Source organism: Haematobia irritans, chromosome 1, assembly GCF_050003625.1.
Source record: "Haematobia irritans isolate KBUSLIRL chromosome 1, ASM5000362v1, whole genome shotgun sequence".
Lineage (NCBI taxonomy): Eukaryota > Metazoa > Arthropoda > Insecta > Diptera > Muscidae > Haematobia > Haematobia irritans.
Window position 1 is genome coordinate 279,122,787 of NC_134397.1, and position 26,841 is coordinate 279,149,627.

General features: G+C 32.8%; 2 protein-coding genes across 2 annotated transcripts in view; one reads left to right on the top strand and one right to left on the bottom strand.

Annotated features, from left to right (window-relative positions):
- The first annotated feature begins 4,226 nt into the window (after nt 1-4,226).
- On the top strand, nt 4,227-5,330 carry LOC142226557 (tRNA-uridine aminocarboxypropyltransferase 1). Its single transcript, XM_075296634.1, has one exon. The coding sequence runs from the start codon at nt 4,327-4,329 to the stop codon at nt 5,302-5,304; it is 978 nt and encodes a 325-aa protein (XP_075152749.1). The 5' UTR covers nt 4,227-4,326; the 3' UTR covers nt 5,305-5,330.
- A 12,444-nt stretch (nt 5,331-17,774) lies between these two features.
- SIFaR (SIFamide receptor) overlaps nt 17,775-26,841 on the bottom strand; it is a 72,638-nt gene continuing 63,571 nt past the window's right edge. The window contains exons 3-7 of the mRNA XM_075296682.1: nt 25,345-25,793; nt 23,478-23,652; nt 23,066-23,364; nt 21,365-21,628; nt 17,775-18,491 (exon numbers count right to left, since the gene is read on the bottom strand). Coding sequence (XP_075152797.1) covers nt 18,277-18,491; nt 21,365-21,628; nt 23,066-23,364; nt 23,478-23,652; nt 25,345-25,793 — 1,402 coding nt within the window. The 3' untranslated portion in view covers nt 17,775-18,276. The remainder of the gene's footprint in view (nt 18,492-21,364; nt 21,629-23,065; nt 23,365-23,477; nt 23,653-25,344; nt 25,794-26,841) is intronic.

The following is a 26,841-nucleotide window of genomic DNA, read 5'->3' on the forward strand; positions in this document are numbered from 1 at the left end:
CACGTTAACAGCTGATCACAATTTTATCACGGTATAAAAAGTGTTACCATGCTTCCATTTAAAATTAATTAGAAGATGTTTGTGCTGTTTTTATAATAACAGAAAACTCTATTCACATTAGTTGCGTTCACCCAGAAAATTCGTTGCCTCAAACGAATTTGCCAACCGAAAGCGGGTGGTTCGATCAACTATCAATGATGTCTGTCAGCACAACTAACATTTAGCAATTGTAACTGCATGGTAGTATGTTAAGCTGAGCACTATGTTCAGATTTCAAGCTGAAAACCAGCTTGTTTTCACGGTTACTTTTTTAAATTAACTGCATGGTAGTATGTTAAGCTGAGCACTATGTTCAGATTTCAAGCTGAAAACCAGCTTGTTTTCACGGTTACTTTTTTAAATTAATTAGTTCAGAAATATAAAATGCTTGGCAATTAATTCCTTGTATATTTTCCATCCACTATTTGACAAGACTTGATAAAAATATAATCGTCTTCATATGTATATTTGTACTTTTAATTTACAGCCTGTTTCTGTATGTCGAACGAGCTCAGTCGATCGACTGAAATCGACTAGAGGTGTGCGCGTGACACGAAATTTTCGTGACACGCGTAATTCACGCGTGAATCACGTGAGTCGTGAACAAAATTTGAAGGAACTCTCGTGAATGTGCGTGAATGGGACTAAAATGAATATGTTGCGTGAGCGTGCGTGAGAAATAAAATCGGTTAGTGAGTGTGCGTGAATAAAATTTCTGCAAAATCACGCTCACGAAAAAAATCAATATTTATTCATACTCGTATATAAATTGAAATTAATTTAGCTCTCGAACTATATTCTATATTTGAATTTTGTTACCTTTGCTGATTTCCGTTTGGGAAATGTTATGAGTCTCGTGAATTGGTCGTGAATCACGTAAATTGTCGTGAATCGTGCGTGAGTGTGCGTGAGTACTGGTTTTAATTTCGTGAATGTGCGTGAGTGGGATTGGCTACCACACGTATCGTGCGTGAGCGTGCGTGAATAAACATTTTGCTTCGTGAATGTGCGTGAGTGTGATTGAAATTTCAGTCACGCGCACACCTCTAAAATCGACACAAACAGCTGAATTTATAACCAGAAATCAGCCGTTTCTATGCATTCCAGTTGATGGATAGAGCTCGATCGACATACAGAAACAGGCTGTTAGTGTTTTAGGCCGGTATGCACCTCTAGCGAAAAATTTCATTCCCATAAGAAATGCATTGCTATTTATGCCAACGAAATTTTCGGTAGCGTTCAATTTCGTAAGCTGGTACGCACCTCTAATGAAAATAACAGGGTTGTCAAAAGCATATTTTGGCAGCAAACATTTAATTTATTACAATCATTGTGTGCGTAAAAGTTTTAAAAGGTCTGTAAATAATAAACAATTTATTTGAGGAATATTTGGAAAATATATTAATGGCCAGTTTCTCATTCTCCGACTAAAACTTAATAGGAGGATAGACTACCGGTTAGTAAAATGTTTGTGTGGGATCAGCTGTTTTATCGACACGATCAATAATAACAAGACATTGAGAAAACGGCCCTAATAATTTTTAAAAGCGATTAGCTGGTTTAAAATTTGTGTACACAGCCCTGTTTTTTTGTTGTAGACTTAAATAAATTTTTGCTACCGAAAATTTCGCTAGAGGTGCATACCGGCCTTTTGGTGAAAAAACCGAACATAGTACTTCCCAATAAACACAAACATTGGAGAAATACTTATATTCAATACGCTTTCAAACATTTTTTCAAAGAATTAGATTAGAATGTTATTTGAGAAATTGTTGAGAAAATCGCGTTCTCAACAAAAAAGCAAGCAATTTGCAAGGCTATTTGAATTAATGTTGATGATGGGATTCACTATCAAATTGATATGGCGTTACCTATGAAAAATGCTCATCCTTGTGTTTGTTGGGTCACCTTTAGACCAACTTTGCATTGGTTGTCGCAATCTCATATTAACCCTTTCCCAATAATCACACACGTTTGAAAAATGCTAAATTTCAACAATTTTACAAATATTTTTTCAAAGGATTAGTGTAATATTCAACTTGAGAAATTGTTGAGAAAATCGCGTTCTCAACAAAAAACAGACATTACCCTCAACAGTAAAATTCAACACATTAGCAATCATTTCTCAAGTGTTATCCTCAAACGGAAATGCATCGCTACTCAATAATTTCTCAAACAATTTTCGATGCGAGTCAGATTAAAAATTAACATCGTTGCAAATACCCTGCCAACATTTTTTGAATTTGGGGACGCTTCAGAGAATTCCCCCTACGTCGAAAACAATCATATACGACATCAAAAACTCGTCGGAAAAGCGCCGTCACTATTGAGAAGTTGTACCACGCCAAGATACTACGAAAAAGTTTCTCATCAGTGCAATTATTAGGTGCCTATTTAGATCAATTTCGAAGGACGCCAATAAGAACCCCTGCAAACTATCAGAAAAAAGTGCATTTTAAGGTAATTGTAGAAGAATCATTGTGGTCAAGTAAAACACGATTGTGTAGATGTTTATTGATTTGATTAAACATTTATAATTTCTTATAAATATAACATTTTTCGGTTTATCTCATCACATTTAACATAATTTTTTTGCATTAATAAAAGAATGATGTTGAGTTTTAAGTAGCAAGTTACATATTGCAGCGTCTATTAGCCAGTTTGTTTATTTTCGATGGAGACAGCGTGCCTGGAAAAATATTTGAAAAACGATCACTTTATTCTATTTGGAAAGTCGAAAATTGTTCACCATATACCTTTCACAATTTTTAGCGTAATATCTATGTTTTCAGAATACCCACCTAAGGGTAGGTACTATGTTCGGTTTTCGAGTTGAAAACCACTTTATTATCGCGACTACTTTTCCTTAAAGGCCGGTACTATGTTCATTCTTGCGAAAAATTTTTATGGAAACCATTATTTCGCACATAGAAAGCGGCGTTTTTTTAGGTAGCTTGGAGCGCTATTTTACAGGGAGCGATATTGGATTAAGTTGGTGGTTGTTGCTTGTTTTTACAAAATAACATTTTATTTTTCCTTGGGCAATTGATCTGCTATTTGATCCTTTGTATAGTTTCGGAACAAAAATATGGTCCGTGTTTGATTTATAAACCCGCACAAATAGTTTTTAATAAATAAATTATTTCTTAATTCACATTGCAAATGGCGCCATGCTATAAACGTCAGTTTTTCAACACGAAAAAACAAAGTATCACAAATGGAAAAAATTTCTCAAATTTTTCGCATTTTTTGGTTTTGTATGGAGTTTCAACGCGAAAACCGAACAGAGTACCGGCCTTAAATAACCAAAATTATAAATGAAAACAAACTTATTCCTGTAAAGTCTTGCCGAAATCTAGAGGAACAAGAAACTACGCATCAATTGAGTTAATTTGTCTGCTTTATATTGAACTGTTTCAATAAAGTAACCACGAAAATTTCAACGCGAAAAGCGAACATAGTACTTACCTTAAGGTAAGTACTATGTTCGCTTTTCGCGTTGAAATTTTCGCGGTTACTTTATTAAAACAGTTCAAAATAAAGCAGATAGATTAAGTCAATTGGTGTGCAGTTTCTTGTTCCTCTAGATTTCGGCAAGACCTTACAGGAATATGTCTGTTTTCATTTATAATTTTGATTATTTCAGGAAAAGTAATCGCGAAAATAAAGTGATTTTCAACTCGAAAACCGAACATAGTACCTACCTTTAAGGCCGGTATGCACCTCTAGCGAAAAATTTCATTCCCATAAGAAATGCATTGCTATTTATGCTAACGAAATTTTCGGTAGCGTTCAATTTCGTAAGCTGGTACGCACCTCTAATGAAAATAACAGGGTTGTCAAAAGCATATTTTGGCAGCAAACATTTAATTTATTACAATCATTGTGTGCGTAAAAGTTTTAAAAGGTCTGTAAATAATAAACAATTTATTTGAGGAATATTTGGAACATATATTAACAATTTTTAAAAGCGATTAGCTGGTTTAAAATTTGTGTACACAGCCCTGTTTTTTTGTTGTAGACGTATATACATTTTTGCCACCGAAAATTTCGCTAGAGGTGCATACCGGCCTTTAAACTGAAAAATTGTTGAATTTGAAAAACGCTCATCATATGTTTATTGGGACGTTACCACTTAAAAATCCCCCCAAACTTAAAAAAATGGGAAACCCCTAACCTGGCAGCACTGATTTGTCATCAATCAGCTGCTGAAAAATATGGTATTGTTGCTGGCAAGTTTATTGGAGACTATTTGAAACCTTCTTGTGCCCTTTGCGTTCCTGAACCATGACACATCCTATTGAAATTGTTAGTCGCCCACGGAAATATCCATTCATTCATATGAAAATTGACGACTTCACGATATTAGATACCATTGAGGGCCGGTACAGTTGCTCCCAATGTTCACGTTCTCGTAAATTTTTTTGTTACACTTGCTATGTGCCCGTTGGAAACCTTGGAGAGATTTTACCTAAAGTGAAAATTCCAATCAAAATTGACATCATTAAACACAAAAAAGAGATCGATGGAAAAAGTACTGCCATTCACGCTGCTGTGCTATCTGCAGACCAAGATGTGAAAATTTTCACGTACCCAAATATACCAAATTATTCAGAGGAAGAAGATGTTGTCCTCATATTTCCGAGCGTTGAAAGTGTAACCGTTAGTCAATTATTCGAGCGCAATGTGAGGCTGTGCAAAGAAAATAATTTTGGATATCCAAAAGGCTACAATGTTGGAACTTTATTGAGAAGAAGACTTGAAGAAGTCATTGAGGAAGACAATATTGGAGATCTAACACCACATCATATTTCAAAATTATATACATTCGATAACTTACCGATTAAAAAAGCTGTTTTCATAGACAGCACATGGAACCAAAGCCGTGGTATTTACAAGGACGAGCGAATTAAATGTCTAAAACCAGTTGTATTACAAAATAGATGTTCACAATTTTGGCGTCATCAAAAAGGTAGTCCGCGTTGGTACTTGGCCACTTTGGAAGCTATACATCAATTCCTCTTGGAGGTTCATGTCAATGCCTGGGGTTTGAATAAGAACTACAGAGGTTTGGACAATCTAGAAATATGTGATGGTTTCTATAAGACGGCAAAGTTAGTGGACGATAACAAAGACAATGTAGATCCTTTGGCCCCATACAATGGTCAATATGATAATTTAATGTATTTTTTTGCTAATATGTATGACTTAATTCATAAGTATTATGATCACAATGAACTTAAATCATATCGAAGACCAATTTGAAAAATTAAATACATGTAGAAAACTCACCTCTTTGCTTTTTTGTAATATGCACATTTGAACCGGAACAAAAGGAAGTAGGACAAACAAACCAAGAGCTAAGACCCGAGAATGATACAAAAGCTCAAGGTACTGACACTATTACTACAACAACATCGTAATATATCGAACTGTTAACCCCAATTCTGTTAAAAATACCCCACTAAGGCAAAAAGAAGACTATGGATAGCTTAGTAGAAATGGTGTATATGGAACAACACTATTTTTGTCTATTTCAAAGATAATCTAGATTATTTTGTGTATTCGACATCTGGAGCTGTGATCACCTGTTTGATATATCACAAACAAATCTTGAATATATTCTCCATGGCCAGAGTTAGACATGTAAATGTTATCGAATATTTGGAACACGCTTGATTTAACTTTCGTTTTTTAGCAGTGTAAATTTATCTCTAGTACTTAAATGCAGTGAAACGTCTGAGAAATGGACTCCCAATTGTGTCTGCATTTGGGAGATGTTCAGTTATGAGAGTTTAATTTTAATGTGTTAATAGCAAACTTCCCAAGTGTGTCAAAGTTTGAGAGGTTTCACTGTTCTTTAAATTTACCGAGATTCCTTTGAATTTCTTCTCATATGGTTAAGAAACTAAAAATTTTTTAAATTGCAATTCGATTTAATGATTTTTTTTTTATAATGAAGGGACTGGCACTGTAAATACCCAATTATATTAATATTAATTCTTACACTCAACAAATTTTGTTATTCTTAACAGCAAAAAGGCTTAGAACATTTTTTTTTGCTGAAATAGCAAATAAATATCTGAATTTGAAATTTAGCTGAATTAGCAAACGTGTTTCCAAAGGCTTTTGACAAATATCTGAAAATTAGTTCATTCGACAGAGACAGGAAGACGTTCGACAGAGAAAGCTTTGGATTTTGGAATGAGAGACAGGACAAATATTTCTGCCAACCACGTAGAAGTTTAGTGTATAAACAAATATTTTAACTAAAATTTAATTTTGAACTTCGTGTGGAGTCATATGAGTATTATGCGATTGTTTTGGTCTTATTGTAAAAATCTCCTATCATATTTTATAATTATATTCGGATCAACAGAAAATTACATCAAATTATTAACTTTTCAGCAGTATAATATCAGATTGTTTGCTGTTTTAACACAAAAAACTATTAATTGATTGTAGTCCTAATTATCATTATACCCTTCACCACTACTGTGGTACAGGGTATAATTTTTTGTATGTTTTTATACCCTTCACTACTACTGTGGTACAGGGTATAATAAGTTTGTGCATTTGTATGTAACGCCAAGAAATAGTGGTCATAGACCCATCTTTTAGTATATCGATCGGCTTTAAATCGGAATTAAATTCTGAGTCGATTTAGCGATGTCCGTCTGTCTGTCCGTTCGTCTGTCTGTATATGTAATTTTGTGCACAAAGTACAACTCGCAATTTCAGTCCGATCGTCCTCAAATTTGGCATAGGACCGTTTCTTGGGACAGAGACAATCGCTATTGACCGATTTTCTTGAAATACCGTACATCCAAATATTTTATGAATCTCGAAAATCTTGCAAAATATCATCCAAATCGGTTCAGATATAGATATAGCTCCCATATATATCTTTCGTCCGATTTAGACTCATATGACCACAGAGGCCAAAGTTTACTACCGATCTTCGTGAAATTTTGCACAGAGGGTAGAATTGACATTCTACCAATGCTTGGTAAATTTGATTGAAATCGGTTGAAATTTAGATATTGCTTCCATATATATCTTTCGTCCGATTTGAACTTATATGGCCACAAAAGCCAGAGTTTTGCCGTAATTTGCTTCAAATTTTGTACAAGGGGTACGTTTAATAGTATCGTTAAGTGTGTCAAATTTTGTTAAAATCGGTTCAGATATAGATATAGCTCACATATATATCTTTCGCCCGATTTGGACTTATATGGTCTCAAAAGCCAGAGTTTTTGCCCTGACTTACTTCAAATTTTGCACAAGCGGTGCTTTTAACGATATATGTGCCAAATATGGTTAAAATCGATTCAGATTTAGATATAGCTCCCATATATATCTTTCGTCCGATTTGAACTTATATGGCCTCAAAATCCAGGGTTTTGCCGTGATTTGCTTCAAATTTCGCACAAGGAGTACGTTTAGTAGTATCGTTAATTGTGCCAAATTTGGCTCCCATATATATCTTCCGTCCGATTTGCACTCATATGACCAGGGGCCAAAGTTATACTCCCATTTAAGTGAAATTTCGCATAGATAGCAAAAAATCGGAGTTGGGGAAATATGGTAGTCTGTTACACATTTTAGACCCATTTTCAATGGAAGTTTCATCCAATTAACTGGATAGCACTAGCCGATTTAAATTTTAATTCTAGAGATTTTGTAGAAGTAAAAAAATTATCCCCTTTATATAGCTTCCAGCAAATGTGAAGTAGTTGAGATGGTAACACAAATTTTGGCCTAAATAGGGGTGAAGGGTATAATATAATCGGTCCCGCCCGACTTTAGACTTTACTTACTTGTGTTAGAAATTCAAAATATTAAATATAAGTCGGACGAATTGACAGTGTACGACGCTGACGATCATTACATAGATTTGACTAACATGGACGGAATACTTGTTTAAAGTAAATTTAATGTATTTTAAAGTAAAGTACTCTGTAACCGTATATGGCATTTTGGGCTTGGTTGAAAAATGAGTTAAAATAATAAAACAAAACGGTGGCTCCCTCACTGTAAGGTAATGCAACGTGTAATGACAGTTTTACTACTGGTAATACAAATTGTAATGAGATGTGGTTACTAGTTTTTTCGCTGGTTTGGCTTTAGTTTGAATGTTTAAACACCAACAAAGTGCTTGCCGAAAATAGTTATTGCATTATTATTCCCGCCTTCCTAGAAATGAAACAATGAGGATTTGTTGTTGTTGTTGGTATTTACCACTTTATTCTATTTCAGTTGTTTTGTTTTTGTGTGTTGTTTGACGGTATGTTTTGTTTATAACAAGAACATTAGGTTTTTATTATTAAATGGTATACGAGATTCTCTTTCATACAACATATAAGGATCTCTTTTATATCTTATTGTTGAAATTCTTATGTAGGTACAATACATACTATGTTTTTGTTTTAATTAATATACAAAAGTTTATATATGGTAAAAATACTCCTACTTACTCTACGCAGGTTAAAAATCGTAAACACTTCGTTTACGATGTAGAATCGGGTGTTTCGAAATACTTAAATTCCAAAATTGGCCCTTGGTATACCATTCAAAGTTTTGTGAAATTAGAATTTTACATAGACTTTATGTGACTTGTGCTACATATACATGAACACTTTCGCACACTGACCATTAATTTTAGTTTCCATCCAGATTTCCAAGTTTCAAACTTAAAACGTTTTGAAAAAAATGTATTTTGTTATGGCACTGAAAAAAGGCCAAATCACAATTTGCGATTGTTTGTACTAAGGCCAACAGCAAATTTACCGGTTTATGGGTTACCCAGCATTTTATTTAATGAGTGAAAATATACCGGGCCTTATGAATAAACTGGAATCTTGGGTAGAGTAAATTACCTGGACTCTATATAAATAAATATATTTACATACATATGACATAATTTTTTTGGGATATGGATACATGTACTTATTGACCGACGGCTTTGTTTTGATATTCAATCTTTGGTATCGTTCACACGAAATCACAGTGATTTCTCGAGTTTTGTCCATGAATGAAATGGAGTGTGTAAGTAATAATGCAGCACATACATATGTTTTTTTTGTAATCAATGGGCGCTGGCTTTTAATTTCTTTGGTATTTTGTTCTATTAAAGCTATGTATGTATTTATGTGTATTTAACTAATCGATATATGTATATATATAGGTATGTATGTACGTAGGTAGGTAGGCATGTAGTTTGCTTTATTAACTCTTTTTCGGTTAATGAAAAACTTTTATTTTATCTATGTTTAGTGGCATTATATTCTTTGAAGCATTTTCTTTAAAAAATATATAGTATACTATATATATTTTTGTTATTATTTTGTTATATATAATTTTTTCTGGGTTTACTATTTTTGTTTGTGGCTAAACGGGAATTAGCAAATACTATACGTAATATTACATACATATAAATATAGTTATGCATAATATATTTTTTTTCTTTTGTTGGTATGTCTTTGGTATTGGTATTAATTATTCTGGTTATACTCTATATATAGTTCGTTAACTCAGTTTTGTTTTATATATCGAATACTTAACTAAATTGCATAACTTTTACAAATTATGTTGGTGGATGATATATGGCGGTGATGGCGGCACTTTTTCCTAGATTACGGATTATTTTATTTAATGCGTAATTTAATTAGATCACATAAATAATTCGGATAAATATGGGGACAAACCTTTTTGAGTCGTCTTGCAACTGTTTGAGTGGCATATAAGTTTGTTTATAGACTGCCAAAGCATGTTGAACAAAATGCAAATATTTTAAGACAAAAGTGATATTTGCGGGAAAATGAGAATTGATTAAATTAACATTTTAAAAGCGCATCTTCAGTTAGTTCACAATTATAGGTGCTGTTTTCTCTAAGTACTGGTCACCATTTTTGTATGGGCTTTCCAAAACATCGGGTTTCAACTAGAAACTTTATGTTATTACCCAGCAAAAACTGAGTAAGTATGGTAGAAAGTGCTTATCAAGAACAATTACGTCATGCCTCCAGCATTACCACGTACTTGAGAATAATGAATTACCATCAGATTAAGGTTTTGGTTACCATAAGTCATATTTTCATAGTACGTACACAGAAAAAAATTTCTGTAGTTAAAACGCTAAATTTAACTTATTTTTATCGGAAAAAATTTATTGGCTTGTAGTTAAATTTTATTATTTTCATCGAAATTTTCCACAGCTTAATGAAATCATACTTTTTTTAAGTATGTCTCAAAAATTTTATGAACTAAACTTGAGTATAAAGTTCAATTACCGTACACATAAGTTCAATATGAACTAAAGCAAAAGAAGATTTTCGTACGATTCCCAAAAAATAGTAAGAATGAACTACTGTATGGTAAAAATGGTCATGATTTGGCGCCAATGATTTTCTTCTTGAACTGCAGTTAAAAAGTACAACATGTCATTAAAATTTCGTGGTTTTAACAACGCTTTGTGGAATTTAGTTCAATTTTCGTGCGAGGTAGTTCATTCTTCCTATAAAACAGTTCACTTTTTTTTCGGTGTAGCAAATATATTTGTTGTTTATTTCTATTTACTTTTAAAAATTTGATAAACAAATCCGAATTTCGAGAAGTTAAAAAAAGAGCCACAATCCGTTGTAATATGGCTTCAACATAATTAAAGCAAATCCTACACCCAAAGAAATTTGTTAGTAGGGACAGCAGAAAAGTCTGCTAAAACAGCAGAAAGTCTGCTGAAAAAGGGACAGCAGTCACTATTTGCTGAAATAGCAAACATTTTCTGCTATTTTTGAAGCTCGATTACACTAAAACATGTTTTATTTTGTCTAAAACAAATAAAAATGTCAACTTAGGAGCTATCCTAACACAATTAAACCAATATTTTATGAATATCTATAGTATTTGAACAAAAATCTGAATATTTATCGAATTGAGGCATAACAGCAAACAAAATGTTTGCTGATCGTATTTAGGAGCTTGTAAGTATATTACAGTGCAAAAATATACCAAAAACTACTTTTGGTTCTTAAATATGCTTTGGGGAAAAATTTATAACCTAAAAATTTTATTCATTGTTGTTCATTTGGCCCTGAAGTACAAAAATATAACAGCAGACATCGACTGCTGTTTTTAGCAGACTTTTTCTATGAGTGTATGTCTGATATCAATTTCGTAAAAATTTTAAAATTTAGCCGCTAAAATCAAAAAAGAATCTAAACAAGTAAGTAAAGTAAAAAGTCGGGCGGGGCCGATTATATCATACCCTAAACCACCCCTGCTGAATTAGTAAACATAAGCATTTGTGGGATATCATTGGAACAGGTTTTGGAGATACACCCTATTTCCATATTTAAGAAAATAAAGGGGCGTTACATATGGGAGCTATATCTAAATTTGATCCGATTTCTTCCAAATTCAGTAGCGTTCGTCCTTGTGCCCAAAAAACTCCCTGTACCAAATTTCATCAAAATAGGTTAATAATTGCGACCGGAATCCTGTGGAAAACAAATACATGGACAGACGGACGGACGGACACCAAGCGCTAGATCGATCAATCAATATTTCTGGTAACCCTTATATTATGTTGGCCATTGAATGGCCCACATCATATTTTTCATCAGAGCATTTCTTACTGTTGAAATATAATTAAAGGTTCTTTCTACTCAGCAAGAATTCGGTACATGCACCCAGAAAAAAATGCCTTCGAAACTAAAGGAAAAAATTTTTATAAATTTAGTTTGTCCATTTTATTTCCATTAAGTAAAATTTTTGTGTGAAATAATAAAATTTACTTGTTTCAGTAAAAAAAAAATCCTAAACTGAAAGCAGTTAGGAATAGTTCATTAACTAGAATAAGGCATGGAATTTTACTAATACTGTTTTCTTCGCTGGGTATAAGAATTTACTACTGAACAAGAACATTTTATTCACTGATAACAGAGCATTCGTAAAAATAAACAAAAAACCGAACTAAAACCAAGTTTCCTCAAATTTAGTAAAATTTCTTATAAAACGATAACACTGAATTCCTTTATTACGGAAAGCTTATCATACATACGAATAACACTGGGCATAGAAAAATATTTTAGTTCATTCCTAGTAAGAAGTATTCAATCCTTTCAAAACTTATGGAAACACACTTGTTAGAATATAGGAAATGTTCCTATATTTATTTTATCTACCTGTAATCGATACCTGTCATCGATGAAATCGATATGTTTGCGCGTGGGTTGTTTTTTTTTAGTTTGAATCGCGTTGTTATGGTATACGGAGAGATTGTTAAAAAATAATATACCCAGCAAAAAATTTGGAAGTTCTCCCAAAGGCACAACTTTAAAAGCACTTCCAGAAGATGCACTTCCAATGATGTTCTTTAATTAAACTACCCAGGAAGTTCTTTTAATTAAATTTTTTATATCTTGGTTTTTTCATACTTTTAATGGGTAATTTTAACTTTTTTGTTTCAATTAGGTTAAAAACAGAGTAAGAATTCATAAAATGGTACAAATCATTTGAATTTTGTCGAAAAAAATGCTAAATCCAATCTGAAAAAATTGTGAATTTTTGAAAAAATTTGAGGTCAAATGTTTCCGACATGCGTTAGAATCCATTAAAAATAATAAAAAAATTATAAAAATTATTTATTTGACGAAATATCACAGAATTTTTTAATTTACATCCAAAACATTGAATTCGGATCACACCTAAAGAAGTGATGCAAATTCAGTGCAACGGCTGTTGAAATGGAGGACTTCTGTCCTATGACAAGCCCATGTTAAATTCATCACTTCTGCGCCAGTTTTGCACCACTTCCGGATCCAAAAAGAACATTTCCATTAAATTTTTGGCGACGCTTTTTTTGCTGGGTAGTAAAATAATATAATAAATAGCAAATAAAATATTTATTATTTTAAATTAGTGAGAAAATTTTTCGTTTTTTTCAAAATTATTGAACATAAATAACAAACAATAAGACTATCAATGTTCGTGATGGTGTATAAAGAAAAAAAAAAATAAAGAAAAAAACAGCAACAGAATAACAACCCCTTCATTCGTCTTCATTTTGGAATCTTCAATTATCAGGTAACATACATACAGTGACGCTAACCTTTTGTGAAAAGATTGGTTTATGATTTTTTTATATTTGTAGGTATTGAAATTGTAAAAGGAGGACAAAAGCGTTAGGAAGCATCTTATTAAAAGTTAAAGGAACAAGAAGAAGAAAATCATTACGTTTTACAGTTGGTAACTATACATGGAAATTGGAAATAGTGGAATAATAAACTAATATTTCAAGGCCAGTCGATGCTGTTAATTCTTAATAAATATATTAATAAAACATGTATTTTAATGAAGAAAAAAGGCCTATAGAAATAAATAAAACTGTATTTAAAAACTGAAGGTAAGCAGTTCTAATTTTGAAGTAAAAGGTTTACCACAAATATGTAAGATTTGTCCAAATGAGTGAAAGTTCAAAAGTTCGAATCATTCCATATATGAATTCAATTGAGTTATATTTTTTCATTCTGTAGTATAGTGGTACATAAATATAGGAAAATGCTAACTAATGTATGGAATGCATTCTACCTAATTTCTACGAAAATCACATCGTTCAAACAAATAAAAATGTCTTTGGCGCTATACGAAGTTCAACTTTCTTCACAATGAGTTCATTTTAACTTAAAGAAGTGGTCACTTGTTTCTGGGTGTGACAACAATTCCATGCATGTCTAGTAAGAACTTTTATTTATTTACCAACAATAAGAAATGGGCTGATGAAAAATACGATGTGGGTCATCAAATGACCCCAACATAATATAAGGGTTAAAGCAGTGTAATTTTCAAACATCACTGCTAGAAAAAGGTTTTCCACATATTCCAAAGCACATTAAAAAATGTTTAAGTACAAAAAAAGTTTTAAGTACAAAAAATAAGTTTTGGTACAAAAAATATTAAGTTTTTTGGAAAACCTTTTATTTCGTTTTTAGTGAAACAATTCTAGCAACGCTGTACTGACCTATCTGCACATAAAGAAAGAATCTGTATGAAATTGATCAATCGGTGATTACAATGCGATTACAATAGACATACGCATTGATCTGTTAACTATAAAATTATTAATTGATAAAGCTAGCTACTACTTGCTATTCTAATCTTTATGCTCGCGAGCTTCCTGTTTGAGAATTCATTAACAATGCTTAAATACCGAATAGGAGAATTAAGAATACATTGTACCAAAACTGTTTTATTGTTTTATATTTCATCCAATAGTATGCTCTGCATACAATAAATGATTCATTTAATTTGCCGTAAATTCTAAATTAAATTTACTTAAATAAAATTATAGAACTTAGTATTATTCGTTACATAATGTATTTATCTTAAACTAATGGTGCGCTTGGACTTAAAGAAATTTAGTGTAATTCTTATGTGAATGTATGCATAAACCGGTCACCCTCACATTGCATTTTGTGGCTATTAAGATTTGTCCGAGCCCATGCATTATTTCTGGGAATTTTATTTTTGCTTCAATATGAGGCGGCGTGTAGATATAAAAATTAAACTTCGGGCATTATTTTATAACTCTAGTTTGGTTCGAAAGTATTTTATCAATAACTTATTGGTGTCTAGAAAATAGTTGAAGCGAAAGTTGGAAAAACTTTATGCTGTTTTCTATTCTAATACTAAGAATGTATCCCTAGAGGGGTTTTACGTTTGGTTTTCACTGCAGTAAATTGCGTTCCCCTCACCAGACCAAATTGAATGATTTTTTTTTCATATATTTCATTGAATTGTTAGCGTATATCTGTGGCTCATCGAGAATCGATACGGCGTTTTATTTGTTTTGATAATTATCAAGATTCAAAGTACCACACAGAAAAAAATCCGTAGTTAAACTAACGCTGAATTTAACTTGTTTTTATTGAAAAAAATTATTTGCTTGTAGTTAAATTTTATTATTTTTATCGAAATTTTCCACAGCTTAATGAAATCTTACTTTTTTTAAAGTATGTCTCAAAAATTTTATGAACTAAACGTACACATAAGTTCAATATGAACTAAAACAAATGAAAATTTTCGTACGATTCCCAAAAATAGTAAGAATGAACTACTGTATGTTTAAAATGGTCATGATTTGGCGCCAATGATTTTCTTCTTTACTTTTAGTTAATTTTTTCTTCTAACATATGAGATGATGTAATATCGTGAACTGCAGTTAAAAAGTACAACAGGACATTAAAATTTCCTGGTTTTAACAACGCTTTGTGGAAATCTCAAATGTGGAGTAAAATTTAGTTCAATTTTCGTGCGTGGTAGTTCATTCTTCCTATAAAACAGTTCACTTTTTTTTCGGTGCACCAAGTTTAAGAACAATTTCAATAATATGCGGAATATATGTTTCAAAGCTTTTAAAAGCAGATATGTTCTAACCCCTGAAGCACAATCGCATAAGTAAATGTCTTTACTGGATTGTTTATAAATTTTATGACGAGAATAATTTAACGTATAAGAGTAAGAGCAATTAGTAACAAATTAAATTAAATGACCTCGTCACTTATTTAACTAATTTATTTCAGGCTGTTTTATCCGTTAATACAGGATACCATTCCTTGGTTTATTTTTCGTTAAGCATTTTTGTTAATAGACCTATATACTCGTCGTATGGCATGCATTTTATGATTTATTTTTTTTATGAAACACATTTTGATGTGTAAAATTATTGAGTAGTAAACAAAATATATATGTATTTCCTTAATATTTTTTGTTATTTTTTAATTATTTTATTTTTATAGAAATTCCATATTAAAAATGTTTATATAAATTTAAGTATTTCGTATGTTCCTTTGTTTGTTATTATTTATCTTTTTTGTGCTTTATTTATTTCTATTGTTGTTGTTTTTGTTTCATATTAATTAAATATTTTTATTTTCGTATTTCACTTTGTTGCTTTGTCTGTTCTTGATTATTGTATACAATAGGGTTTAGTTTTTATATTAATTTATTCTTGCTGGAGAAATACACAACTTTATTATATCGGATATAGCTTATATAATGGCATATTATTTTTCAAACATTTTATTTAGAAAGTGATATCGTTGCATTCATTGTTTTGTTAATAATGCGATTATACTGAACGAACTGAAATATACCCTCATAAATATAAATTGGAACAACTGCCGTTTTCATTTAGAAAATTTTCAAATTGACCGAAATAGATCCCACAAATGTAAATTGGAATAATTCCCGCACTCAAATCGATGATTTGACGGTGGCAAAGGAAAAGAGATATGTTTCGGAAGGTTCAAGTGTGGTTTACTTTTAGGTTTAGTGAACTGCCTGAATTTATTCTGATAATTGGTTGATAATTTTGCTGCAAGTAGAGGATGCTGATGAGGAATATGGTAATTCCGAAACGTGCGTCCATCCAACCATCTTGCAGTCTATAGGGATTTGCCCAAATAAATTTGACAAAATTTGAAAAGAAGGAAATATGCAAAAAGAAGAAGGAATGTAAAAAAAAATAATTTAAAACTTGAGAATGAGAATTTTCTTTCGAGATGTAAAACTTTTCACTCTTTAGTAAACAATGACCATTTTCGAATTTCCCATAGACTTTTCTTTTCTGTTTTATTCGAATTCTTTTAGCTTAGGACTAAATCATATCCTACACCAATTTGTAACTATGGTGAACAGAATGTCAATTGCTTATTTTTATGAATTGATAATAACTCTTATATTTCTCTGTGTAGTTAACGACTTGCTAATCGCAACATTTCCAAATATTACAATGAATTTGCTTGTGCACATCTCCATACAAGATTTATATGTAGTATGTACGTTGTATTATTTATTTAGGGTTTCTCTTGATATAAATGTAGCAATTATTAATATTAAATAATTTATTATATATAATAAATGTAGTAGTTTCTATGTATTGTATATAATTTTATTATAATATGTATGGTAGTTTGTTTTGTATGTATGTTGTAGTAAGTAGAATTATTGCTTTGATATTAAAAAATCAATACAAATTGTTTTTTTTTGTCTTGTATATAAATTTGTTAATAGAAATATTACAATACAAAATGTTGTCCTTTTTTATATTAATTTTTTGTTGTTGTTTAAAGGTTATATTTTACTGTTGTTGTTGTATTTTTTTTTTCAAATATTTTTGTTAGTTTTAAATAAAGGTACTTTATTTGTGTCTCCTTTGTTTTTGTTTTTTTTTTTTGAGGCTTTCTTCTCATTTTTTATTTCAAAATAGAATTCGATATGCCCATAGTGTATATGCGGTTCACATATCGCACTATAATCCATTTTTTTAAAACAAACTACTACCATGTCTGCAGTCAACCGATTTCGTTAATTAAAATGTTCCCTAGAAGTTTATATTTTGTTCTTTGGTTATTATCTGTGGCTCTTAGCGAAATAACCATTCCACTCTTTTTTCCAACTTGATTCGTTTATGGTGTTTGCATTTTCTCCATTATTTTTATTCTATTTATAAACACTTTCATATAAAAAAGCTGTATTTGTTCTTTACTTATAATTCTTAAGTTTCATTGGTTTCGGTATAAAATAAATAATAAAATTCTAGAAAACAGTTAACATTACTTTCTTTGTATTAGAGTTTGTAATTATTTTTTTTATTTGTTTCTTTTTTTGTAGTTTGTTTTTTTTTTGAGTACAGTAGTCCTACATCTGCTTGTTTTTTATGTTTTGTAAAACATTTCGGTTATTTAAAAAAAAAAATATTTCTTTAACCCCCTAACATTCCCATTGAAGTCTTCAAAATAGTTAATAGAAGAAGGTAATACATAATGAATAAGAAATAGAACATTTTAAGTTTAATCATTACCAAAATCAATATCACCATTATTATGGGATATCTGTAAAATCGTCTTAAAGAATAAACAAAATCATACAATTTGCTTGTTTTCTTATGTGGGGGCTTGGGATTTTGATGGTTCATCGTCACTCCTTAGATTAGTTTAATTTGTTGCTTCTTTTTTACTAACCCTATGCATAGATGCATAAGAGCATTGCATCGTTTACTATATTGCCTGACATTTAGGGATATGTTGGTGTGCTTTTCATAACTGTGTGTATGGTGAGTGTGTGTGCTACTCTAAGATCTTGTTTTTGTTTTTGATTTCTTCTTGGAGTTGTATGAGAGTATGGTAGTTGTAGACTACTTCGTTAGATTTCGTAGATATTCGTAGGCGTTGACGTTTATTCATATATGTCTATGTTACGCCTGGGCGAGCTAAAACTACCGCTGCTAAGTTGTGAATCGGTTTTCTTTAGGATCGACACATGGTGTCCCATCCCATCTCCAGACCGGCTAGAGCATCCCACAATGGAGTCCTGTTTATTTAAGAGACCACGTCTCTGATCGGCAAATGATATAACGGAGTCCTGTTTAACCAATTGATGACGTCGAGGTTCTGGAATGAGGAATAATAAAAAGAATTACTATTGATCATCCCAAATATCCTTTAAGTAATTTTCCGTAATGTTCAATGTTCTCTCACGTGTCCATACGTGAACAAAATAATAAAAACTCACGTTCACAAATATACTCGTAGCTCCCGACACTTTTTGTAATTCGACAATTTACGTAACTCATCGCTCGCGACTTACTACAATTCTCCTTTGTCCTCGCTATGGAGGAGTTTCGTAACTCATTTGGGAGCCAGGAATGAGTAAAAGTACAAAAATAATAAAGGTAATATGGGGATGACCAGCGAACCATCGAATTATGGACATTGGAAGAACGATGATCATGATTAGAATCTTGAATATGATTGAAAATAATACATACGCATGACTGAAATTATGAGCGTGTAGTTGATCGTCAGCGCGTTTTTATACCCACCACCATAGAATGGTGACGGGGGTATAATAAGTTTGTCATTCCGTTTGTAACACATCGAAATATCGATTTCCGACTATATAAAGTATATATATTCTTGATCAGGGAGAAATTCTAAGACGATATAGCCATGTCCGTCTGTCCGTCTGTCTGTCTGGCTGTCTGTCTGTTGTAATCACACTACAGTCTTCAATAATAAAGCAATCGTGCTGAAATTTCGCACAAACTCGTTTTTTGTCTGCAGGCAGGTCAAGTTCGAAGATGGGTTATATTGGTCCAAGTTTTGATAAAGCCCCCATATAAACCGACCTCCCGATTTGGGGTCTTGGGCTTATAAAAACCTTAGTTTTTATCCAATTTGCTGAAATTGGAAATCTAGACGTATTTTATGACCACAAAGAGTTGTGTCAAAAATGGTGAGTATCGGTCCATGTTTTGGTATAGCCCCCATATAGACCGATCTCCCGATTATGTTTCTAGGGCTTCTAGAATCGATAGTTTCTATTCAATTCGCCTGAAATTGGAAATCTAGAGGTATTTTAGCACCATAAAGAGGTGTGCCAAAAATGGTGACTATCGGTTCATGTTTAGGTATAGTCCCCATATAGACCGATTTCCCGATTTTACTTCTTGGGCTTCTAGAATCCGTAGTTATTATCCAATTTGGTTGAAATTTGAAATCTAGAGGTATTTTAGGACCATAAAGAGGTGTGCTAAAAATGGTGAGTATCGGTCCAGGTTTTGGTATATCCCCCATATAGACCGATCTCCCGATATGGGGTCTTGGGCTTATAGAATCCGTAGTTTTTATCCAATTTGCCTAAAATTGGAAATCTAGAGGTATTTTAGAACAATAAAGAGATGTGCCGAAAATGGTGAGTATCGGTCCATGTTTTGGTATAGCCCCCAGTTTTTACTTCTTGGGCGTCTAAAATCTGTAGTTTTTATCCAATTTGCCTGAAATTAGAAATCAAGAGGTATTTTAAAACCCTAAAGAGGTGTGCTGAAAATGATGAGTATCGGACCATGTTTTTATATAGACCCCATATAGACCGATCTCCAGATTTTATTCTTGGGCTTATAGAAACCGTAGTTTTTATCCAACTTGCCTCAAATCGGAAATCTAGAGGTATTTTAGGACCATAAAAAGGTATGCCGAAATTGGTGAGTATAGGTCCATGTTTTGATATAGCCATCAGATAGACCGGTCCCCCGATATTACTTTTTGGGCTTCTAGAAACCGTAATTGTTGTCCACTTTGGCTGAAATCGAAAATCTGGAGGTTTTTAGGAATATAAATAGCTGTGCAAGAAATGATTTTATTTTTTAGGCTTCTAGAATCCGTAGTTTTTATCGAATTTGCCTGAAATGAGAAATCTAGAGGTATTTTAGGACCTTAAATATGAGAGCCGAAAATGGCGCGTAGTGGTCCATATTTTGGTTTATCTCCCAAATAGACCGATCTCCCGATTTTACTTCTTGGGCTTTTGGAAACCATAGTTTTTTCAAATTTGCATGAAATTGCACTGATAATGAAAATTGCTTGAAACTGAATTATAGTTTCCAGATTTTACTTCTGGTAATCATTTAAATAATGGGGGTAAAAATCTACAGATGTTAGATATTAAATCAAGGCGTTATTTCATCGTTTTCTTGCACACTTGCACACGATGTTTATGATTCCTCTAAAACTCAAACAAATATGGTTCTTATAAATCCAGAATCTGATCTAGTCTTCATAGGTAAAATCTTTGAATTTATCTTCGGGAAGTGTACTGGTTGAACTGATCTGCTTGTCATCAAATCCCCCTGAAATATTCACAGGAAACTATAATATTTGATTCATGGTGGTGGGTATTTAAAATTCGGCCCGGCCGATCTTACTGCTTTATATACTTGTTTTTATTAACGTGGGTTGGTTTCAAAGACATACGACTTTAATGGAGGGACGCAAATATTCAAAATTTGTATCCTAAATTTAATAAAAAAAAAAATGAAATAAAGATCGTAAACTTTCTTTTAATTAAAATTTCATTATTTTAAAGAAATTTGCTCTTACTATTTTGAAAATTGCGCATCCTAAAATATAGGTTGCGTAGTCTTTAATACCGCATAAATATGTTTTTCAGTGCATTCACAAACAACGTATGTTTTTGAAAAATCCATTCACGCACATCAGTTGCATTAAATGCCGCCGTAGTGCACACACTCATATATAAAGGTCTACTAAAAACTGCATTCGGTGTCTGCTGTTTTTATTTTGTACTTCGTGGTCTAGCGAACACCAATTCTGAAATTTTGTAGGTTATAACGGTTCAAGAACTAAAAGTAAGACTGAAATATATTTTAGAACTATTTCAGCAATCTGTGATTGCTTCCAGTAATTGCTTCCTTTATTAGCAGATTTAATTAACTTAAACTGGAGCTTAACATAAAATTTCTTACCTGGTCTCTGATCTACAAATGATATGACCGAATCCTGCTTCACAAATTTTTGCCTCTTGTGTTCCAGTAGTGAGCCTACAACGGGAGAATTAATGCCAGTGCTGTTATTATCTGGACCACGGGAAATAGTATTGCGTCGAGAATCGATTGATATGGAATCCTGGGTGGCAAAAGAATCCTGAAAATTGTGACCAGCACGTTTATTCTCCAAGTAGTACGATACCACAGAATCCTGTTTCGAGAGTGAAACCTTTGAGCCATTACACCCAGAAAAAAGTGACCCCTTCTTTAAGTTAAAATGAACTCATTGTGAAGAAAGTTGAACTTCGTATAGCGCCAAAGACATTTTTATTTGTTTGAACGATGTGATTTTCGTAGAAATTAGGAATAATGCATTCCATATATTAGTTAACATTTTCCTATATTTATATACCACTATACTACAGAATGAAAAAATTTAACTAATTTGAATTCATATATGGAATGATTTTATTGAAATTTTTTCATTCATTTCGACAAATCTTACACATTTGTGGTAAAACTTTTACTTCATAATTAGAACTGCTTACCTTCGTTTTTAAATACAATTTTATTTATTTCTATAAGCAATTTTATCTTCAATAAAAAACATGTTTTATTAATATATTGAATATATTTATTAAGAATCAACAGCATCGAATCTCTTTGAAATATTAGTTTATTATTCCACTATTTCCAATTTCCGTGTGATATTATCAACTGTAAAACGCACTTTTTCTTCTTCTTGTACTTTTCACTTTTAATAAGTTGCTGCCTAACGATTTTGCCCTCCTTTTACAATTTCAATACCTACAAATATAAAAAATCATAAAACATTTTTGTTGCAAAAGGTTAGCGTCACTGAATATTACCTGATAATTGAAGATTCCAAAATGAAGACAAATGAAAGGGTTGTTATTCTGCTGGTGTTTTCTTTCTTTATACACTATCACGAACATTGATAGATTTATTTAAAAAAACGAAAATTTTTCTCACTAATTTAAAATAACAAATATTTTATATATTTTATTTGTTATTTATTATATTATTTTACCATATTATTTTTTAACAATCTCTCCGTATACCAAAACAACGCGATTCCAACTAAAAAAACAACCGACGCGCAAATATATCGATTACACCCACGCGCAAACACATCGATTACGATGACAGGTATCGATTACAGGTAGACAATAGAAATTTAGGAACATTTCCTATATTCTAACAAGTGTGTTTCCTTAAGTTTTGAAAGGATTGCATACTTCTTAGTACGAATGAACTAAAATATTTTTCTATGCCAAGTGTTGTTCGTATGTATGAAAAACTTTCTATTATAAAGGAAGTCGCAATTATCATTTTATAAGAAATTTTACTAATTTTGAGGAAACTTGGTTTTAGTTCGGTTTTTGTTTATTTTTATGAATGCTTTGTTATCGGTGAATAAAATTTTCTTTTTCAGTAGTAAATTCTTATACCCAGCGAAGAAAATAGTATGAGTAAAATTCCATGCCTTATTCTAGTTAATGAACTATTCCTAACTGCTTACAGTTTAGGATTTTTTTACTGAAACGAGTAAATTTTATTATTTTTCACAAAAATTTACCTTAATGGAAATAAAATGGATAAACTATATTGATGAAAAATTTTTCCTTTAGTTTCGAAGGCACTTTTTTCTGGGTGTACTATCCTGCTGGCATAGAAGACGTCGCGAGCCATCACTTGAAGCACTTTCTTGCTTTACTAGATATTGTCGTGATCCATGTGAGTCTTGTTTCAAAAGCATTTGCTGTGACAGATTACTATCCTGTTTGCACATTAAATTATGGCGGCGCAAGGAGTTGTGCTCATAAATATATGAAACGGCATTAGTTTTTCGTAAACCGGGGCTGCTGGGACTTTTACGGGAACCATTTTGATAATGTGATGACTTACGGCGGCTTGTACTCGTAGTCGATGATGCTATTGCCACATTCTCATAGTATCTGTAAGGATGCAAAAAAACAAAACGTATGAAGATACAGATTAGTGAGATGACCTCGAACGGTTTGTTTGTGTAAGTGTGCATTCCACTTGAAAATGTTCCATGCTCACTCACCTTAAGCGGCCACAACAGGACCGTGACTTGATGATGGCGGCAAAACCTCGTCGGTACTTTTTGTTGAAGAATGCATAGAGTATAGGATTGATGCAAGAGTTGGAGGAGCCCAGCCACTGAGCGAAAGGGGTAACCTTGTTCAATATTTCGCTCTCCTCTATGGAAATTTCTCCACCTATGTTTGCGAGTGTTGTTTGTGTATATGAAGAGATTTGTTAGTATGTGCGAGTATTTGTATGGGATTGACATTGAAAATTTAATCCACAAACAGAGAATCAGAAATCAAAGAGAAGAGTAGAGTAGAGAGAGAAGTACGGGGTATATGAGCATTCGTTTTCAGAATACACTCAACAAAAATGAAGCGCTAAGTTGAAGGCCAAATGATGGTATATGGTCAAGGTACTTATCCGAAAATGAAGAGGTAAATGAATAGCAGCCTTCTCGTTAAGCGGATGTGTGGATGTGACATTGGCATTTGACATTTTCGCAATACTATGCATGTGTTTGGAGTGTGTAAAATAATGAAAATTATGTCGTGAATTGCGAGTGATTGATTGTTCATATTAACGAAAGACCAGTTTAGATTAGAACAGGATTCATGCTACGGAATGTAAATGGTACTCGATTTTTTGCTTTAATGTCACATTACGTCTATCGCAAAGGCATAGTGCAAGTCTCACAAATATTCTACTTCTCCTATACACTATTAGGATTCTCAGGATTACTTATATTTTCTGAATCCCGATAAATATAAATTACATGGGTGAATGTTTGTTGTTGCAGTACCACTTAGCCTATTTAAAATTAAATGAATCATGAGTGCTTGGTCATGGGGTGGACCGATAAGAACCAATTTTTGCATAACCAGCCTATCCCACCTCAAAAATGTCACCAGCATTACTGAGGTGGGATAATACACCGCAGAAAAACTTTTTGGTGTTTGGTCGAAACTGGCCATGACCATGACCCTATGAATGCAAGGCGGGCATGTTAACCATTGCACCACGGTGGCTCTCCGAATAGTCTAATGGAGCCTGAATTATCGGGTTGTCGCTACAACTAACCTAACCTACCCTGGTATCACTTGCCAAATTCCAACCAGATGCAAATTGAAAGGCTCAAGAAGTCACTTGGGGATCGGTTTATGTGGGGACTATATATAGTTGTCGACCGATATGAACCATTTTTTGCATGACAGTTAGACAATGCATCCTGGTATCCTCTGACTCTGAAGTTGTTGGTCTATGGCAGTGTATGATATTGATCTCATAACCCTTTGTTTACAAATCGGACATTGCTCCTGTCGCCCAGTGGTGGCTCCTCATATGAGCGAAAAAACATGTATCCACGGAATTATCCACATAACATGCATTTTACCTCGAAAAATGAAATGCCCTGGCACCGTTTTTCGAGTGCTTACGAAGGCCATTCTAGTGGGAGTTTGTTTGGGTGACCAAACATTGATGTGCGAATGAAAATAACTCGGCAAAACACACACCCTGGCAAGCACCTACCCACCCACGAACTCATCTCATTTGTAGTTCAAGAGATAGGCTTATACAAGGTGACTGGGTGGGATGGATTGTTCGATGTCACTTTGAGCTTTTGGAGGTATGTAAAGCCAAAAAGAATTAATTCACTTTAACCTTCATAGAGCTATCTGAGAAGAGTAGTGGAAATGCAGCTTTTAAAAAGGAGAATAGTCGAGGCAAGGACGATTCGGTACAAATACTCGTCCTTTACCCTCACCAACTAATAACAATTGAACTAACAACAACAACAACAAATATTTGACCACAGAGTTTGCTCTGCACTTTTGGCCAGGTAAATCAGAGATGATGAGCTGATTGTTTGTTCTGGGACTTACCAAATTTGATACGAGCAAATATTACATAGAGCGGCAACCAGGATAACACAAACAATATGACCACGGCCACCAACATTTTGATAACCTTCACTTTGGACTTTTGTTGCATGCGATCCATTTGGGCATCCTTGGTATCGCCAGGTATGGATCGCGTTGACACTTTTATCCATATTAGGACATAGCACAAGGTTATCAATACCATGGGCAGTACATAGCAGGCTAAGAGATGCGCTAGCAGAAAATACAGATTGCCACTGGTTCCGGGTGGCCAGACCTCTTGACACAGATACATATCCGGAGCGGCTGGGAAAGCTTCTGCGGCAGGTACTAAATCGAAGTAAAGAGCCCACGGTATAGTGGTACCAAATGCAATTATCCAAATACATAAAATCATAAAGCGAGCACGACTCTTTGATAATTGTCGCAGCGGCCACCATATGGCGATGAATCTGTAAAAAATTTAAACATAAAAATGTATTTTTTAATATTTTGTTGAGAACTACGACATATATGAGGCAATATAACTTAAATTTAGTTTATACATATATTTCGCACAAATGACCCATAGAGAAAAAGCAGAGCATTTCTCATACACACAAAATTTTTGTTTCTGATTCAATCATTTTGAATTTTGTTTCAATTAAAAAATTTGTTGAATCAAATTAATTTTTAATTGAATATTTTTTAAACTCAATTAAGATTTTAATTGGAAAAATTTTCGTGAAATTTTTTCTGTGTATCAATGAGTGAATTCCACACAGTGCTTGGAACTAATTATAGAGAAGTTTCGACAAGTCTAGTAAGAGATATGACGATTGGGAATTAGCATAAGTAAAGTGAGTAAGCAACATTGAAAGAAAGATAAATCGTGTTCAACTTTGCAGAGAAGAACTATAATCTCCCTAAACATGTTTCAAGAGAAAACTATTATTTTAGGATGGGGAACATTTTTGTCGCAATTATGTTAATTTCTCAGCATTCGGCAAGCATTAAATGTTCAATGTATAGTGAACATAACAATATAAAACTATGTCTTGAATCATGTTTGGGGTGATCATATCCCTTCTTTCTGCCTATCATGGGTACTAATGTTTTCGTAAATGTAATAATGTGGCATTGTCAAAATGACCTACATGTTTACTTTGAATGATGTTCAGTCTTATTAGTCGTATTTGTATGCCAATATCTTTCGCCACATCGTAAATCATCAATGAGCTCAGGTGAGTTATTGGCAATGGTTGAGCTTAGACATTAGCTTGGGTAGCTACACAGATTGATAGAAACTTCGAATACAAATTTGGTTACAAATTTCACACTGCAGAACATTTGAGAACATTTTTATACCCTGTGCCACACTGTTGAATAATGCTCATGGCTGGCCCTGAGTCGATCTAGCCATGTCCCTCTCAGTCTGTCTGTGAACACATTTTTGTGATCAATGTCTAGGTGGCAGTTTTAGTTCAATCGACTTCAAATATGGCACATGTATGTGTTTTG

Excerpts from the sequence above, each read along its gene's own strand:
- LOC142226557 (XM_075296634.1), top strand. The coding sequence starts at position 4,327 with ATGACACATCCTATTGAAATTGTTAGTCGCCCACGGAAATATCCATTC.